This window comes from Dendropsophus ebraccatus, chromosome 3, assembly GCF_027789765.1.
Source record: "Dendropsophus ebraccatus isolate aDenEbr1 chromosome 3, aDenEbr1.pat, whole genome shotgun sequence".
Lineage (NCBI taxonomy): Eukaryota > Metazoa > Chordata > Amphibia > Anura > Hylidae > Dendropsophus > Dendropsophus ebraccatus.
Genome location: NC_091456.1, coordinates 86723405 through 86740597, shown reverse-complemented (window position 1 = coordinate 86740597; position 17193 = coordinate 86723405). Strand labels below are relative to the sequence as shown.

At 42.4% G+C, this 17193-nt stretch overlaps 1 protein-coding gene across 17 annotated transcripts in view; it reads left to right on the top strand.

Annotated features, from left to right (window-relative positions):
- Positions 1 to 17193, top strand: part of PTBP3 (polypyrimidine tract binding protein 3) — a 148471-nt gene that overhangs the window by 42118 nt on the left and 89160 nt on the right. For 3 of the 17 annotated variants that reach the window (XM_069962146.1, XM_069962145.1, XM_069962151.1), the window contains exon 2: positions 11411 to 11467. The exons of 7 other annotated variants lie outside the window; for them this stretch is intronic. In XM_069962146.1, coding sequence (XP_069818247.1) covers positions 11411 to 11467 — 57 coding nt within the window. Of the gene's footprint in view, positions 1 to 4632; positions 4701 to 11410; positions 11468 to 11786; positions 11853 to 12145; positions 12183 to 12519; positions 12566 to 17193 lie in introns of those variants that run through there. 7 more of the 17 variants (XM_069962154.1, XM_069962166.1, XM_069962165.1 and 4 more) reach the window with 7 other exon arrangements.

Sequence of the window (17193 nt, the reverse complement as noted above, 5' to 3'; positions counted from 1 at the left end):
ATCATGAAAGGTTATCAATAGCTCATGCAGAGACCTGGTCCTCCCTGCATATCTGTGGTCCTGAAAGCCTTGGAGGCATGCACACATCCGTGATATACTCCAAATGCCACAACGGTTAAAGCTCCATGCATTGTGTAGTGGTTGCGCTGGGTTAATGCAGCACAGCTCCCAGTGAAGTGTGTTAGAGCTGTGCGGCAGTAACCTGATGCCACCACTACAGTGTATGGAGCTGATGATCCAATCCTATACTGTTTACTTCCGGCATTGCAGCTGTGCAGAACATCTGACTACCCGCTGATCAGCTGTTGATGGGCTATCCTGTTTACAGGATATCTTCTGGTTTTTCCTTGAAAACTTCTTTAAGGAAATTAAATCCAGTAGATTATCCTAAGATGTGGAAAAAAACATTGAGCAGACCATCCTGAGATGTGACAGATATTCAAAATAGAGTAGTATTGATGTTAACTGTAACAAGATCTGCTGGTTTATGACCATCTGAAGAAAAAAATCAATCTTTGCAAATGTCAGAGGTCAAAGGTAATAATTTAGTTTAGGAGACCAGGTGATGGGAATCTTAGGAATTCAGGGTAAGTATACACTCTGTGGAAGGTATAGCAAGATAAGACACTGTTTGCATAGAATACAACTCACCAGACCAGGATGTGTTCAGATACTAGAAGATGGGAGAGCATAAGATTAGTGATATGCAATTGGTATTGTTAGTGTGGGCGTTGGGATAATGGTGCCATTCCTAGACAACAGAAAAGTAAATTCAGGTATGTTAAATTGACCAAAAATGTGTGTGACCTGTCACTTTCACTATAAAGCCCAGTTCCCAGATCACGCAGCTGCCTGTCATTAACCCCTTAAACGCTGCGATATATTGTGATTGCAGCATTTAAGGTAGTCAGTGACAGTCAAGCTCCTGTCACTGACTGATCGGGGCCCCCGCAGCCGATCAGGATCCCCGCAGCGATTACTTGTACCAACGGGGGGGTTGGGGGTGTAATCCACTTACCTCTTTCCTGTCGGATGGGCGATCTATGTATAGAGTCTGCTCTCAGGCAGGCTCTATGCATAGATTGCTGATAACACTGACCTATGCTATCAGTACATGCAATCTAATGATTGCATGTTATAGTGTCAAATATTATCAAACTTATTGTATATTGTAGCATGTCCTATCTATACAAATATAACATTATTGTTCCCGCACGGTGACTGGTGTAAACGGAAAGAAAAAAAAAAAACAGTATTGCTGATTTTTAAAATTATATATCAGAAAAAAAATTCTAAAGCGTTCAAAATTTTTCTTTTACACCAATATGATATTAATAAAAACTAGAGATCATGGTTTAAAAATGACACCCAACCAGCTCTGTAGGTGGAAAAATAAAAGCGCTATGGCTCTTAATTTGACTTGGACATCCGTGCATCAATGGGCTCGGTCTTAAAGGGATTAAGAATGTCCGTTGAAGAGGTGGGTAAAAAAAAAAAACACTTACCTCCCTGGCTCCCACAGTGCCGCCCACATTCCGCTGCTCTGGTCCACGTTGCATGGCCGATTTCCACCTGGCTAAGTGCCATATCTCGTCTCAAGTCCCATCTCCACACCAGGAAGCAGCTGCTCATCAGGGACCAGAGTGGTGCAGTGCAGGCAGCAGCATGAAAGCCAGGGAGATAAGTGGATATTTTTTCACCCACCCTTTCCCAGGACATTGTTAAAAAAGAGATCCTGGTCAGACTACAAGTATTTTGTATAATCCCCTACTTTTGTCAGTAACTTCGGAATTAATTTTTGTGGTTAGGAAAATGTGTTGCTCTCTCTTGAGTATGTTTTAACATATATGAACATGAGTTCAAAAGATATTGTGCAACTCCTAGTTAAAACATGTTAGACGAACACGCAGGCCCGCTTCTGCCATGAGGCGGAATGAGCCTTCCGCCTCAGGTGGCAGATTTTGTGGTCCGGCAGGGGGCGGCATTATGTCCCCCCTGCTGTCATTTTTGTTTAGTATCACTTAACAAAAATGACAGCGGCCGCTCACCTGTCCCGTCGCCCGCGCTCTCCACATCCCGTCAGGTCCCGCGATGTCACCCTGCAGCTGTCACGGACCTCCAGGCTGTGGTGAGTGCCCGGGGTCGGTGGGGTGATCGGGTCGTGCGGGACCGCCCTGCGCGACCCGATCACCCCACTCACTCACCACAGCCTGGAGGTCCGTGGCATTGCAGGACCTGACGGGATGTGGAGACAGCAGAGAGCGCGGGCCGGCTGCGGCGTGGGACAGGTGAGTGGATGGCTGCGGCGACGGGGGGGAGGAGGGGAGTGCCGGCCATCACTCGAGGTTTGCCTCAGGCGGCAGAAACCCCAGAATCGGCCCTGCGAACACTGTAATGCCATTGCCTGAAAATGTACTAGTAGGTTTGAGAATAACACATTCCGTGACCAGTAAAGTGAGCACAGCATATCGCTTACAGACAATATATTAACTAGTACCCACCAAAAGCGTTGCTGATATATTTGTTTCTTAATTGTCTGCACTGTGCAATTACTCCTCCTGGAAATATATGAACACCCAGTAGGTTCAGGTTCCAAGCTGCTGACTTAGATGGCTATCCCATCATATAATGTCCCTAGAGACTAAGCATGTAATGAGGCTCATACTCGAAGCTTATCACTCACATGCTCACTGTATAGGACATATACTACACTGAGCATTCTGTAGACTTTCCCTACTGCACAAATGTCACTGTTTGGATTACGTTTTCTTCCTCCCTATGGTCTAAGACTCATTGCAGTTTTTTGTTTCCACTGATAGAGCCTTATGGTGCGTTTACACAAAGAGATTTATCTGACAGATTTCTGAAGCCAAAGCCAGGAACAGACTATAAACAGGGTGCAGGTCATAAAGGAAAGACAGATTCCGTGTCTTATCAAGTCCATTCCTGACTTTGGCTTCCAAAATTGGTCAGATAAATCTGCCTGTGTAAACGCACCATTAGAGTGCCTTCACACACACCGCCTCCGCAGTGGATTTCATGCTGCGAATTCGCAGCAAAATCCGCTGCAGATCCAGTGCCTGTTTATTCCAATAAGAATATATACTCACAGCCGGCGTCTGGACGTCCCGCTCAGCCAATTAGTGGCTGTGGCGGGGCAGTGCACTGATTGGCGGGACAAGCAGACGCCGAGAAACCCTAGAAGCAAACTGGATCACGGAGCAGGTAATGTTTCGGCTGGTGGTGGTGGGGGGTCTCTTACATACACGCAGCGGTCCCGCTGCAAGTATATATTCTCATTGGGATGAATGGCACTGTATCCGCTGCGAATTTGCTGCATGAAATCCGCAGCGGATGCGGTGTGTGAAGGCACCCTTATGAGGGTTTTTCTGTGGGACAAGTTTTACTTCTATTACAAACACTGATAAAATATATTTGTAGGGCAACATTTTAAAACTTTTTCTTAAAGGTTTTCATTTGACAGGTCCATAAACTATCAAGCCCTGTGGAGTTTCATTAATTAAAAAAACAAAAACATAATACAATATTAACTTGTATTTTAATTCATATAATTAATTCCATATTCATAATTATAGATCTATGTCTTTTTGAAAAGCAGGTATAACAAAGAGGAAGGAATGTTGCCTAAAAGCAGGGATGAAAACGTTAAATGCTATAATTATGTGTTTGGTCACTTATGTGGCTACCAGCACTACTTTTACAGAAACCTGCTCCACGTTGTGCTTTGTTTGATTCTCTTATTACCAATAGAAAACAATAGTTTGAGTAGTGAATAGTTCTTTATGAAATTGAGCTGTTTTTGTATCATTGTATACAATGCTTTCATATGATGATGTATCTTTCAAAAGAACCAGTAACAACGGACCCCTTTTTTTTTTTTTTTTTTTAAATAGTTTCTGAATTTAAACAGGCACCATGAAGAAGGCTGGTGGGCCACCAATCAGACATTTGTTGCGTAGACTAGCCATATATCCTCACTGTCTGTGGTGGGAAATTCCATAACATTGTTGGATTTCTCAGCAAGAAACAATTAATCTAGTCTATAATAATGACAAACAAAAACTAAACTGGATCCGTACCTTATTAATTATGCACTCATGTGGCACCTGTCCCCTTGTTCCCCCCTCCCGTGGCCCCCTTGCGACAACACATGTAGCCTGTGATTGACTGGAGCTGTTGCATGTTGCTCTGACATGTTTTTCCTGAAGGCCAGGTTAACTATGACCAGCAAGGAACCAGTAAAGCATTGCCTTTAGATTTCTTGCTACCATTGCAATTATTTGAGCTTTAATCTGCATTGCAACAGAGTTATTACAGTGCTGGATGGCTTGCTTTTGCTGCCTCTATGCCTACAAAATAACTGGCATTTTGCAGAATAAGCGAGTGCTGATCGCCTAGATCCACGCTCACTTACAGAGCCTATTACACAGCTTGACTGTCAGGCAGCAAGGGCTGCATGGACATTGTTAACAATGTCCGTGCAGCCCTTTAATTATACAGCAAATAATAAACCTATATCCTTGTCTGCCCATGCTCCCTGATGTCCTTGTGTTTTTTCCCAGCTGACCGGCACCACCGGTGAAGTGGCTGAGCGTCCTGTTATTTCAGAGACAGGTGTAGAAGCTTCAGTGGCTGCTCCGGTCAGCTGGGAGGAGGCAAAAGGACTCGATCGGGTGCAGGTAAGTATATATGTAAGAAAGTCCAGAAATGGGTCAGCACACCTTTGTAGGTATTTATGTGTCCATCTTCTTAGGCTGATTGCCAAAATTGGAGCACGGAAAACCAAAAAGATACCCCAGACCTTGAGGCGGTATACTGTATGTATTGCAGAAAAAGAGGAAGTCTCCAGCTCTCATAAAATCTCATAAAATTGCTTTATTAGAAATTAATTTAAAATGCCAACACGTTTCGGGCAAGATTGCCCTTAATCCTGGCTCTGCGGGTATAAATCACATAATGTAGCGAACATGCTCATGAAATCAATCCCCGACCTGTGTCTAAAGCTATCATCCCACACAACAAGTGTGGCTTCTTCTTTTTCTGCAATACATAAGTATATATGTATGTTATTTACTATATACTTTCATTAGCCGCTGATCGTGCACCTCTTATTACACGAAGTGACGCGCAGTTGACAGACGATTTTTCAATGGGCTGATAGGCAATAAACAACTGATGATTGGCTCCTCTGCTGATCGTCAGGTTTATTACATGTGGCGATATCTTCCTGATTCTGCTTGATTGGGCAAATAATAGTGACCTTAGAGGGCTTAAATACATTCAAACCACACCAAACTTTGTATTTAACAGTAGTTGTGCAATATTACTTGGCCATTTGTGAACAAGCAATATTGCACATTGCTTGTCTACTGGTGCACGCATGGGGGCATGTTTTCCTAGGTATGTATAAAGCAGTGGGGGGAATCCGCCGTAGATCACCCTGTCAACTTGTGGTTCAGGCTGTATGAAAGTGGCGACAATTAACCTTTATATCAGTAGTTGCCTATGGCCAATGAGTGCTAAAATTTAGCACTAACCACAAAAAGATGCTTGCAGTGCTTCTGCTTGTAAAGTAAAATATTGCACAACAATACTGTCCAATTTAATACATATTAAGTAGAAAAAGTGTGATTACAATTCTTTTCTTGTGTTTTTTCCTTGCCAACAATGCCATAAGGATTTTTTTTCAGTGGTAGGAAACTTACATAAACAATATTTTACTCTTGTTAATGTTTTAGTTTAGTAAAATCACTCAGACAATCCCATGAACCATAATGAATTTCTTATAAAATTACATAGACTATATGGAACATAAGGTTGATATGTCGTGACTTGAGACCATGACATCAGGTAAAAAAAACATGCTGCAGAAGCATACAGAATTGCTTACCTTGGAGTATCAGGGCAGTATGTTAAAAATATCTGCTAAAAATTATATCTCTCTGGGATGTGGGTAGAGCTTAAAGGGGTTGTCCGGCGATAAAAAATTATTCACAGAATAACATACATTACAAAGTTATACAACTTTGTAATGTATGTTATGTCTGTGAATGGCCCCCTTTCCCGTGTTTCCCCCCACCCACGCTAGACCCGGAAGTGTGGTGCATTATACTCACCGCATCTCGTGTTGTCCACGGTCTCCGATCGTCAGCAGTGACGTCTTCTTCGGGAGGCCGGCGGATCTTCCCGAGTGCCGGCCGCCCTCTGCAGCGTCATCCGAAGCTCAGCCGCGATTGGCTGAGCACAGTTATGCTCAGCCAATCGCGGCTGAGCTTCGGATGACGCTGCAGAGGGCGGCCGGCACTCGGGAAGATCCGCTGGCCTCCCGAAGAAGACGTCACTGCTGAGGATCAGAGACCGTGGTCGGCACGTGACAGGTAATGTATAGCGCACCACACTTCCGGGTACACGGGTGGGGGTGGTGGGACATGGGGAAGGGGGCCATTCACAGACATAACATACATTACAAAGTTGTATAACTTTGTAATGTGTGTTATTCTGTGAATAATTTTTTATCGCCGGACAACCCCTTTAAAGTGAATCTGTCAGCCCTCTGATGCGACCCGAGGTGCCGACCATGTTAGACGGATGAGTGCCCTAGTAGGCGTCAGAGCTGTGGAGTTTGTAAGCCACAGCTACAACTCAGACTCCTGAATTTTATCAGGGTCTGACTCCTTCATAAATGGCCAGTCAGAAACCAGGGGAGTTATTTATCACACTGGTGTAAAGTAAATCTGGCTCAGCAGCTTTAGTGTAATGGCCTACAAGATCCTGGGGCGACTGGTAATGCCAGATACCTGCAATATAGAGATTAGACATAGGCCCAGATTTATCAGCTCTCTGTCAGCATCCTGAATCATCACAGCCCCACAAGAATTACCCGCCCAGCAAGTCAGTGATTGCAGCTCTGTCCTGCCTCCATCTCTGATTGGCTGAGCGGGCACTTTAAAGTTTGGGCTGTAGCATCACACGATCGGCACCCTGGCAGGGGACCATGAGCTGGGATGCTGCACTGTGGGGGCACGCAGATGGGTAAATAGGACTTCTTTATTATGATCCCATCACCCCCTGCCCCCCTGGATTTTTCACTGTTGCCCAGAATACCCCTTGCGGGGCTGTACTGAACTGCATGTAGCCCGGGGCCGCGGCTATTAGCGGGCACGGTCCGATCGCCATGCCCGCTAATTAGGTAATCGGATTCAGCTGTCAAAGATGACAGCTGCATCCGATTACCTTATGCAGCCGTTCCCTGGTGTCTAGTGAGGTGGAACACTCCACCGAGACATTGTCCGTTGATTTTCACATCCGGCACGGGCCGGGGTCTGCGCCGTTATGGGTCATTAATAATAATAAAAAAAAAACTCCCCTAATTAAAGTGTGAATCACCACCCTTTTCCCATGTTATACATAAATAAAAATAAATAAAAACCATCATGGTGCAAAAAATTACCTCACACAACCCCATAGACCAAAAGATAAAAGCGCTATAAGTATGGGAATGGAGCGATTTTATGGAACATATATTTGTTAACAATGGTTTGAATTTTTTACAGGCCATCACATAATATAAAAGTTATGCACGTTACATATCGTTGTAATCATAACGACTTGAGGAACATATATAACAAGTTCGTTTTACCCCAGGGCAAACAGCCTAAAAAATACCCTCCAAATAAAAGAAATGCATTTTTTTTTTTCAATTTCACCACACAATGAATTTTTTCCTGATTTTTGCAGTGTAATTTATGAAAAAATTCAGCCTGTCATTGCAAAGTACAATTAGTGGTGAAAAAAAGGGCTCGTGGGTGAAAAAATCCAAGTGCTATGGCCTTTTAAGGACAAGGAGGATAAAACGAAAACGCAAAAATTTAAATTGGCCCGGTCCTAAGGACAGAGGTTACTGCTACACTACTTATTTTTTCTTCTACTCCTCCTCCTTTATATTACCCAGGATATCTTTATATTTTACACTGCTGCTTATATATAGTTATCCAGGAAGAGAACAGCACAGATCTCCCCCCACACAATGGAGACTTCCACTTCAGAAACAAGCTGAGAGATAGTGACCACCCACTTTCCCCAACCACCCTTATCTATTAGGTCCAGTGCTTTATTACTGATATACGGTAGAAATGCTTTACCCTGTGTAACTCAATGTATGTGAGAGTGTTTTTCTGTTTTTTTTTTATAAATAAGGTCCTTAGATTGATTCCCCGCAGCGGCGCCGTTCTATACATGTGAAACACTTAAAGCAAATGTACTGATGGTACATTTGCTTTAACCTGCACAGGTTCTGTAGACAGGAAGAGTGGTGTACTTCAGCTAAGGAAATAGGCTCCAGCTGCTCAGCGCATGCGCCAAGTCTCCCATGATATCTGAGGATGATTGTTGTTTGAGAGGAGCAGGAGCCATATTACTGATTAAAATATTGTAACATCTTAAACTTAGGCTGGATTTAGACTGTAAAATGTATACGTTTTATAAAGAAAAAATTATGCAATTGTGTGCAATTTGTTTGGATCAGTTTTTGACTTCCATTGTAAAAAAAAAAAATCAAAACTTTTTTTTTAGTGTACACAATTTTTTTTTATTTATATTGAAAGTAACCCTTTAAAAAACGGAAAAAATGTCATTTGAACCCAGCCTTAGGGTCCTATTTCACGGGCCGAGGAGGGCCCGATCAACGATGTAAACGAGTGGCCATCTGCTAGATCGCCGCTCGTTTACTGGGGCTATTCCACGGCTCGATGATCGTTGACCGATGTCCTTGCAGCCCTGCAGCCAGGTAATGTGTGATGCTGCAAGGACATCGGTCAACGATCATCGGTCCGTCTCCTCTCCGGGTCCCCCGCGCTCTATCTTCTGAATGGCCGATCAGCTGACAGGCCACACTCAGCCAATCACAGGCCGCGGCGGTCCCAGCCTGTGATTGGCTGAGCGCTCCGTCAGCTGACCGGCCATTCAGAAGATAGAGCGCGCGGGACCCGGGGATGAAGACAGCGCAGAGAAGAAGCCCTGCAGCCAGGTAATGTATGATGATGATGATGCTGCTGCTGTTTCTTCTTAAATCGTCGGTCGCCCGCCGCGCACCGATATTTAACCGTAGCGTTGCGCGGTGGGGGAACGATGATTTTAGGTCTGGCCCTAAATGAACGATCAGCCGATGACACGATAATCGGCTGATCCTTCTCTCTATTTCACCGAACGATAATCGGCCAAATCGGGCCAAATGGGGCCGATTCGGCCGATTATCATTACTGTGGAATTGGGCCCTTACTGTATGCCAAAACAATTTGTTCCTATACGTGTATGAATGATCATCAAAAGCCATAAAACATACCCTAAACTGTTCCAGAGATGCATCTAATTGAAATGTGATTTAAAATATAAAAGTAAAAAGAAAAGGCTACAGTACAGGCAATCTTAGCTGTCAAAGTGTGCCCATTTTCTTATCCTTCGTTGCTGGGCTGTACTCGAGCAGAGGCACAGCCAAGTGCTTACAGCTGCATATTGAGTAAGCCACACAAATGGTGTCCTGGCTTCTTGACAGGAGATCTGCTTTTCAGGTTTGTCTGCTTTCTAGAAATGTAAAGCTTTTACTGCAAGTCATGGAATAACAGCCATTATAGTTAGTCAGTCATGCAATTATGGACCTTGATAATGGGACTAACTATGAAAATGGATGATGGCAATGTAATCGAATTGTGGAGAGGACAGCTGCCAGCTATATATGTTTCTCCAGATTAACTGGGATCATATGGCCCTACACAGTTTAGGAGATATATTTATGGCTTATGTCTGTAGCCAGGAACTGTGAATAGTTGGTAGTTTATTACAAAAATAGAGTATTCCGATTAGAGCTTTTCCCTGTGCACGCTGCACTCATTAGGGGAGATTTATCAAACATGGTGTAAAGTGAAACTGTCTCAGTTGCCCCTAGCAACCAATCAGATTCCACCTTTAATTCCTCACAGACTCTTTGGAAAATGAAAGGTGGAATCTGATTGGTTGCTAGGGGCAACTGAGCCAGTCTCACTTTACACCATGTTTGATAAATCTCCCCCTATATGTATAAAATGCTGACTTCATCTCTGTATGTATAGTGTAGTGGGACTCTGGAGCTGAACTAGATCAGAATGAATCCTCACTAAAAAAATAAAAATAAAAATAAATCCAAAACAATTTATTGTTAATTTCACAAATAGTTGGCAGCCTTTACAACAGCCACTCACAGACTAAGGATGTCTATAGTGTGCAGACACCAGAAGAGCTGTCATGGGAAATTTTAATCTGGAGCAGTTTAAAGAAGTCCAGCAATTTTTTTTATTTAGGTATTGTATTGTCCTCCAAAAGTTATACAAATCACCAATAGACACTTATTACAGGAAATGCTTACAAGGTGCTTTTTTTCCCTGCAATTACTACTGCATCAAGTCTTCACTTCCTGGACAACATGGTGATTTCACGACCTGACTCCCAGAGCTGTGCGGGCTGTGGCTGCTGGAGAGGATGATGGCAGGGGGACACTGAGGGACACAGGGCACTGAGCATCCCCCTGCCATCATCCTCTCCAGCAGCCACAGCCCGCACAGCTCTGGGAGTCAGGTTGTGACATCACCATGTTATCCAGGAAGTGAAGCCTTGATGCAGTAGTAAGTGCAGGGAAAAAAGCACTGTGTAAGCATTTCCAGTAATAAGTGTATATTGGGGATTTGTATAACTTTTGAGGGACAGTACCTTTAAAAATTTTTTGCCTGACTCCTCCTTTAAGTGCTGCCATAATACTCTTGGCATACTTCTATCTACTTAGTACAGACATGTTAGACACACAGGTCATAGAACATTAGAGCATACCTCTAGAGCTAGGTGCAGTAAAGGTTTGCTGAGAAATTCACAGAATAATCACTGCGTTTTTGCATCCGTTTAACAATGTTTAATTTGTACATACAGAAAAACCGTGGTTAATGGTAAAGTCAATGGAAAACAGATGCAATGGTACACCATTTGTCAGGATCTGTTTTTACCATCCGTTTTCCCCTTAAAATGGATATGTTAAATGGACAGCAAAAACACAGATTGCAACTAACAATGCAGTTTGCCTAACAATGTTAACAGTTTGTAAAAGCCAGGCCCCTGCTTTCGAATCACCCACTTCAGATGCACAGCCCAACAATGAGATTTGGATCCCAGACTGTCAATGATGCAGTGACAGGGATGGGAGGAGCTTGGAGACACCTCTTTGACTCTTTACATCAGAAACAAGAGCATTCCTCTATGTTATGAAAGTACAGATGAATTGTAAAAGGCACTATGTGTCTCCTTGTTTTAAATGCTGTGCAACTGTGTAATCAGTTTGGAATAGCAGACAGATTTTTTTATTTTTTTTTAGGGAAACTATCAGCAGTTTCGACGAATCTGTTCCGTACCCCGGGCGCTGAAAATTAATGTAAGTTTCTTATTTTCATCTTCTGCACCGTTCCCGTGTAGTTAAAGGGGTTGTCTGGGATTTTTCAATAAACTAGCATTGCATTGACCTGCATTGCATATTCTACATACACTTTTATATTTTATTTAGAGCGCTTACTGTGTTCTCAGGCTCAGTCACATGACCACTCTGCCTGTGTTTTCTTTACTTCCTGTGAAATTCTGTTCCCTTTCTGTTCCCTGTTCCTGCCAGTGAGGGAACAGTGAGTCATCAGGTGGGTGGGGTTATGTATGCACATTTCTTTAGCCCCACCCCTGTAGGAGGAGCTAACATCCAAGCCCAGAAGAAACTGCAGCACTAAGGACAGCATGGCAGACTACAATCTCTGTACAGCACTGCAGCATAGGTTGGAGCTATAAACCGTAAATAAAGGAACAATGGGGTGATTTATCAAAACTTGTGCAGAGGAACAGGGAAGCAGTCGCCCATAGCAACCAGTCAGATTCTAGGTCTCTTTCCAAGGCCTTTTTTTAAAAATGAAAGAAGCAATCTGATTGGTTGCTATGGGTAACTGCTCCTCTGCACATACTTTGCTATATCTTCCCCTATATTGTTACTATTGTAGTGTAAAGATGTACAGTGTTAGGGCAGTGCTGCTGCTGTGTGTAATAGGGAGAGGAGAGAGGAGACTTCACCTCATGGCAGTCACCATGTCATCTATCAATCTATTGCTGAGGTAAACTTGTAACAGAATGCTGCCTCATTGAGACCCCGCCCACCAGTAAGATGGCTACTGTAGTATATATGTAATCCAGGACTACAACTCCTATCATGTACATGTGTGCTGGGGTGTGTAGTTCTACAACAGATAAGTGTGAAAAAACTAGTTGATTTGATAACATAACTAATTGGCAGACACTGAGCCACCATGCTGCTCAAAAGGACACTTGTAGTAATACAGACATTTCCTGCCTATGGGTAGAGTGGGTGGAGCTACAGGCTTGCAGAGCTGTGATGTCACTGCTGACCCCTGTGACCTGGAAGTTCGTTATGTAAACAAACACAAATCCAAAAAGCAGCAATAGAGGAGGCGGCCCGGGGACACAGAGGCGAAAAAAGGTTAGAAAAAAAACACTCAGGGAAAAGGGACAAATTACAAATTATTCACAAAAAAATGTTGGACAACCTCCTTAAATCCCTAGGCAGTGGTGCACTGGGACGGGACTGCCGCCCCCAGTGCACTGATCCATCCTGTCTGCAGTGCACCAAACCACCTTACTAGCCTAGGGAGTTGTGCAATAAGGACATATACTGTATTCGTCTGCTGATTGTTTTCCTTTAAGGTTTATGGCCTTTAGGGAGCAGAAATATTCTCTCCAGCAAAATACAAAGGCCAGGTTAAACTTATTGCAATGGCTTCAAGGTTGGCCTCCCCAACCCTATCACTCAACCTTGATGATGTATCAATACCTTGACGTTAGGTCACTTTGCAACCTTGCCCTAAAAGTTTGGGCAGTGTTTTATTGTGAAAGGGCCAGCATCGGGGAGTTCTTTTTGTTTTTTCTCTTTGTATCTAGTCAGTAATAAAGCCAGTAGATGTGTTCTGGTGTACAGTACATGCAGTGCTTATCCTAAAAAGAAATAAAAATATGTGAGATTTTATCATTATGAAATTAATGATGCAAGTCCTCCCATGCTACACAACTGAGACACTGCTATAAACCATATAGCTGGCTGTGATGCACAGATTTTCCCTGGGAATCCCCAAAGAATAAGAAAAAAAATAACAAGAAATACATTATGTATTATTAATGCTTTTTACAATGTCCTTTTTTTTTTTTTTTTTCTTTTTTGAGTCTTCGTTTCATTTAAAGTTTCATTAAAGGGCTTGTTTTGACCAAAACATCCTTTTTTTTTTTTTTTTTTTTTTTTTTTAAAGGGATTCACTTCACTTACTTCAGCAGTCGGCTGTTAAATTTCTGGCATTATGCATCTTCTGGCAATAACAGGCAATTTCTGAGCTTAAAGAAGCAAAAGGGTTGCATAATATTGTAGCCTTGCAGAGTGTCTCTAGTCCTGTACAAGCAGCCTCTAAATCCGTATGCCCTATAGCAGTGTTTGGCTATGCCCACGATTTTGTCAAAGATCTTTTGGCATAATTTCCAATCTAATGTGTTTTAGTCAAATTTATGTAAATTGTCTAATAGCATAGTAAATGTGTCTTAAAAAAAATGGTCTTTTTAATTAGTCTAATAAATTCACCTGGTTTGGAGCAAACGTAGCGATGCTCCAAAATATGCGACTTTTTAAAAAATTTAACAGTTAACAAATTTAGCTAAAAAAGAATTCTGGCGCACTTTTGATCGAATTAACATAAAAAAATCTGATTAAAAAAGTCGCATCTAATTTGGATAGTCTTGTGTAAAAAAGCTTCATAAATTCATATTAGATTTATTTTGAGCGCAAACTAGATATATTAGACTAAAAACAGGCACAATTAGTTTGATAAATGTCCCCCTGTGTGTCTTTCAAACAGACCCTATGCTTTTTATCACAAAGATGTAGAAAGACACGGACGTGCAACCACTTGTTATACGTTCTATTGCTTTTTAGAAAATTTTACAAGGTTTAGTAGTTTAGGTACAGTGATCATTTGTGCGTCCCGCCTATCCATTCATCTTGCCTGCTATACGTACTGCAAACAAGTGCCAGTCTCACTGATCTACACAACCGAGGATGGCCAAAGATTAAGACCCAGGAGTTTGACAACCCCACTGCTTCTATGCTAAGCCCCCCTGGGGCATCACAGCACCACAGCAACATTGTCTGCTACATAGCTCCACAACCAAGCATTGTAATGTAAGGCAGTTATTTGTGGTGCAGCATATGTGTTTAAAGGAGAACATTAAGCAAGTTAGACCAATACAACCTACTGATAGCCCCCTCTAGCGCCTGGGACCCTGAAGAGAAAGGTATGTGTAATGACACAGCCGCACAAACATTTAAACAGTTTCCCTATTCCTGGCATGGTATTAATACATTATACCGTGCCAAGAAACACCCCAACAGGGTAGTATCACCGGGCTTACCAGGGCAAGTGCCGGGGCCCGGTGATCTTATGTTTAGCCCGCTCACTGTAGTGCAGGGTGAGCGGGCTGAACCTCAGAAAAGAAAGGAGCAGGACCTGCCAGTGTCCTGCACAGACAGAGAAGGACCTGATCACACGACTCGCTGGTCCTCAACCTTGCAGTGGGGAGATCAGCTCGACAGAGGGAGAGGATTGAGCTATTAGTGCTGTGTGTGTGTGTCAGTAAGTAAGTGTCTTTGTCAGTAATGTGTGTTTGGGTATGTCAGCGGTGTCTCAAGTGATTGTGCATAGTAGATGGATGGATGATGAGCCCTTTGAGGCTTTGTCACCCAAGGGCCTGCAAAAACCTGGAACCAGCCCCACTCCAGCACAGGGATGTGCCATCCGTGCTTCACGGAGTGAACACGAAACGTGTGAGTTGATACATGCAAGTGATACTAAACTGTTAATCTCATGACATTGCTGGTTTGCATATAGCTGACAGTTCTGATAGCTAAAAGATAAGAGATTAAAACCCATGTCCTGTTTCCTAGCGTATTCTGTTGTGTTATTTGCAGAGGCTTAATGGTAGCACTTGTTTAGTTGTAGTATTCCATAACATTACCCAGTCTATAAAACACACATAGCTGAGGCTTGGATAACCAAGAAAGCAATGCTTAGTATTAAGGCTATAAACAGATATGATATTGGTATGCCAGCACAGGCAAAATGTCCACATTCCCCCAATTCCCCAACTAATATACAAAACAAGCTTTAGGGGTATAACTGTCCTAAGCAATAATTCAATGTATGAAAGATAAATAAATGCCATTCTTTCAGTAAATGTGAGTGTATGTAGCAGCATGCAGGTAGTGGTCTGGCTTTCTAATACACTAGAAATCACAATGGCAATATTACTTAAATGCAATGTATCGCCTAGAGTTTCTTTTACTGATTATAGTCAGATACTAAAAGTTGGTCCTTTTATTATAATCTGTTTCTGACTGTAATTTTTATATTTCAGTTTTTGTACATTGTTATGGGGGCTACCATCTTGCCTGAGCTGTTTCTAACAGCATTTAGTGACCTTCTTTACGGCAAGCCTCAAGGACATAGACAACAATAGGCAGAGTCTGTCCTATTGAGATGAATGAGTAACATTACTGAGCGTATTCTGTGACCTAAGGGCCCTATTCCACCGGACGATTATCGTTCGCATTATCGTTAACGATTAACGATCTCAAACGGCCGCTATTACGAAAGACCTGAAAACGTTCACTCATTTCCATGGAACGATTATCGTTACTTATGATCGTAATTGCGATCGTTTGTTCTTCGCTATTTATTCGCTATTGCGTTCGTATCTATTGCGAACGACTGAACGATGTCTTATTCAATGCGAACGATTTGCGAACGTTTTGCGAACGAGCAACGATAAAAATAGGTCCAGGTCTTATAAAGCGATCAACGATTTCTCGATCGGTCGTTAATCGTTAGCTGCATTTCAACCGAACGATTATCGTTTAGATTCGAACGATTTAACGATAATCTGAGCGATAATCGTCCGGTGGAATAGGGCCCTAAGAAGTAATTCCACAGGGAGCTGCTATTGCTTTCGATCTACTGGTGTAATATGTTGCTGTAATGCTGCACAGGTCACTTTACAGCAGCTACAGACATAACAGGAAGTCTCAGCTTATTTTTTGCCCCGGTGGTGAGAATTAAAACTGCAAGCTGTCAGGATTACTTTATAATATAGATAGAAACATGGAGAATTAGAAAAATTCTTTAAAAAATATGTTTAACATAAAAACTGTTATTTAAATAGGTAATTTTTTTGATGACACATTCCCTTTAACAGCATTTAGTGACCTTCTTTACGGTAAGCCTCATGGACATAAACGACAATAGACAGAGTCTGTCCCCTTGAAATGAATGTTAAACATCTGAGCATATTCTGTGACCTAAGAAGTCATTCCACAGGGAGCTGCTATTGCTATCTATCAACTGGTATCACATATCGCTGTGATGCTGTACAGATTACTTTACCGCGCCTCCTCTTATTATAACAGAACAGGAAATCTCAGCTTAAGGCCCTATTACATGGGCCGATCTGGAGGAGTAAGCAAGTGCCCACCTGTCAGGTCAGTGCTCGCATACTCCTCACGGGGGACTGAGGGAGGGGCTCCCTGGACGAGCTTTAGAGGGCAGCCCATAGGAGATATTTAGTGGTGGTCTGCTGCCACTGCTCCTATTACACGGAGTGACAGCCAGCAGACCACCGTTATAATTTTTTTTTTTGTTTTGTTTTTTCAACATGTTGAAAGACCAAGGTCATCATGCGTGTCAGATCATTGCCTTTTAATAAGAGCTACTACACCAAGTGATTATTGACCGTAACGGCCGATTATCACTTGGTGTAATAGGGCCTTTTAGTTTTATCCCCAATGGTGATAATGAACACTAAGTTTTAGGATTATTTTATAATATTGATAGAAAAATTTAAAATTTGAAAAAATGTCAACGCAAATTCTTACAAAATGTTTAGCAGAAATACATTATTTAAACAGTAGGTAGTTTTCTGATGACACATTCCTTTTTAATTTTTGTTTTAAAACTCGAACTCTAGTTGCTGAGGCTACTCGAAGTGTCCATTTACACGTACAGGATCTGCTGCAGA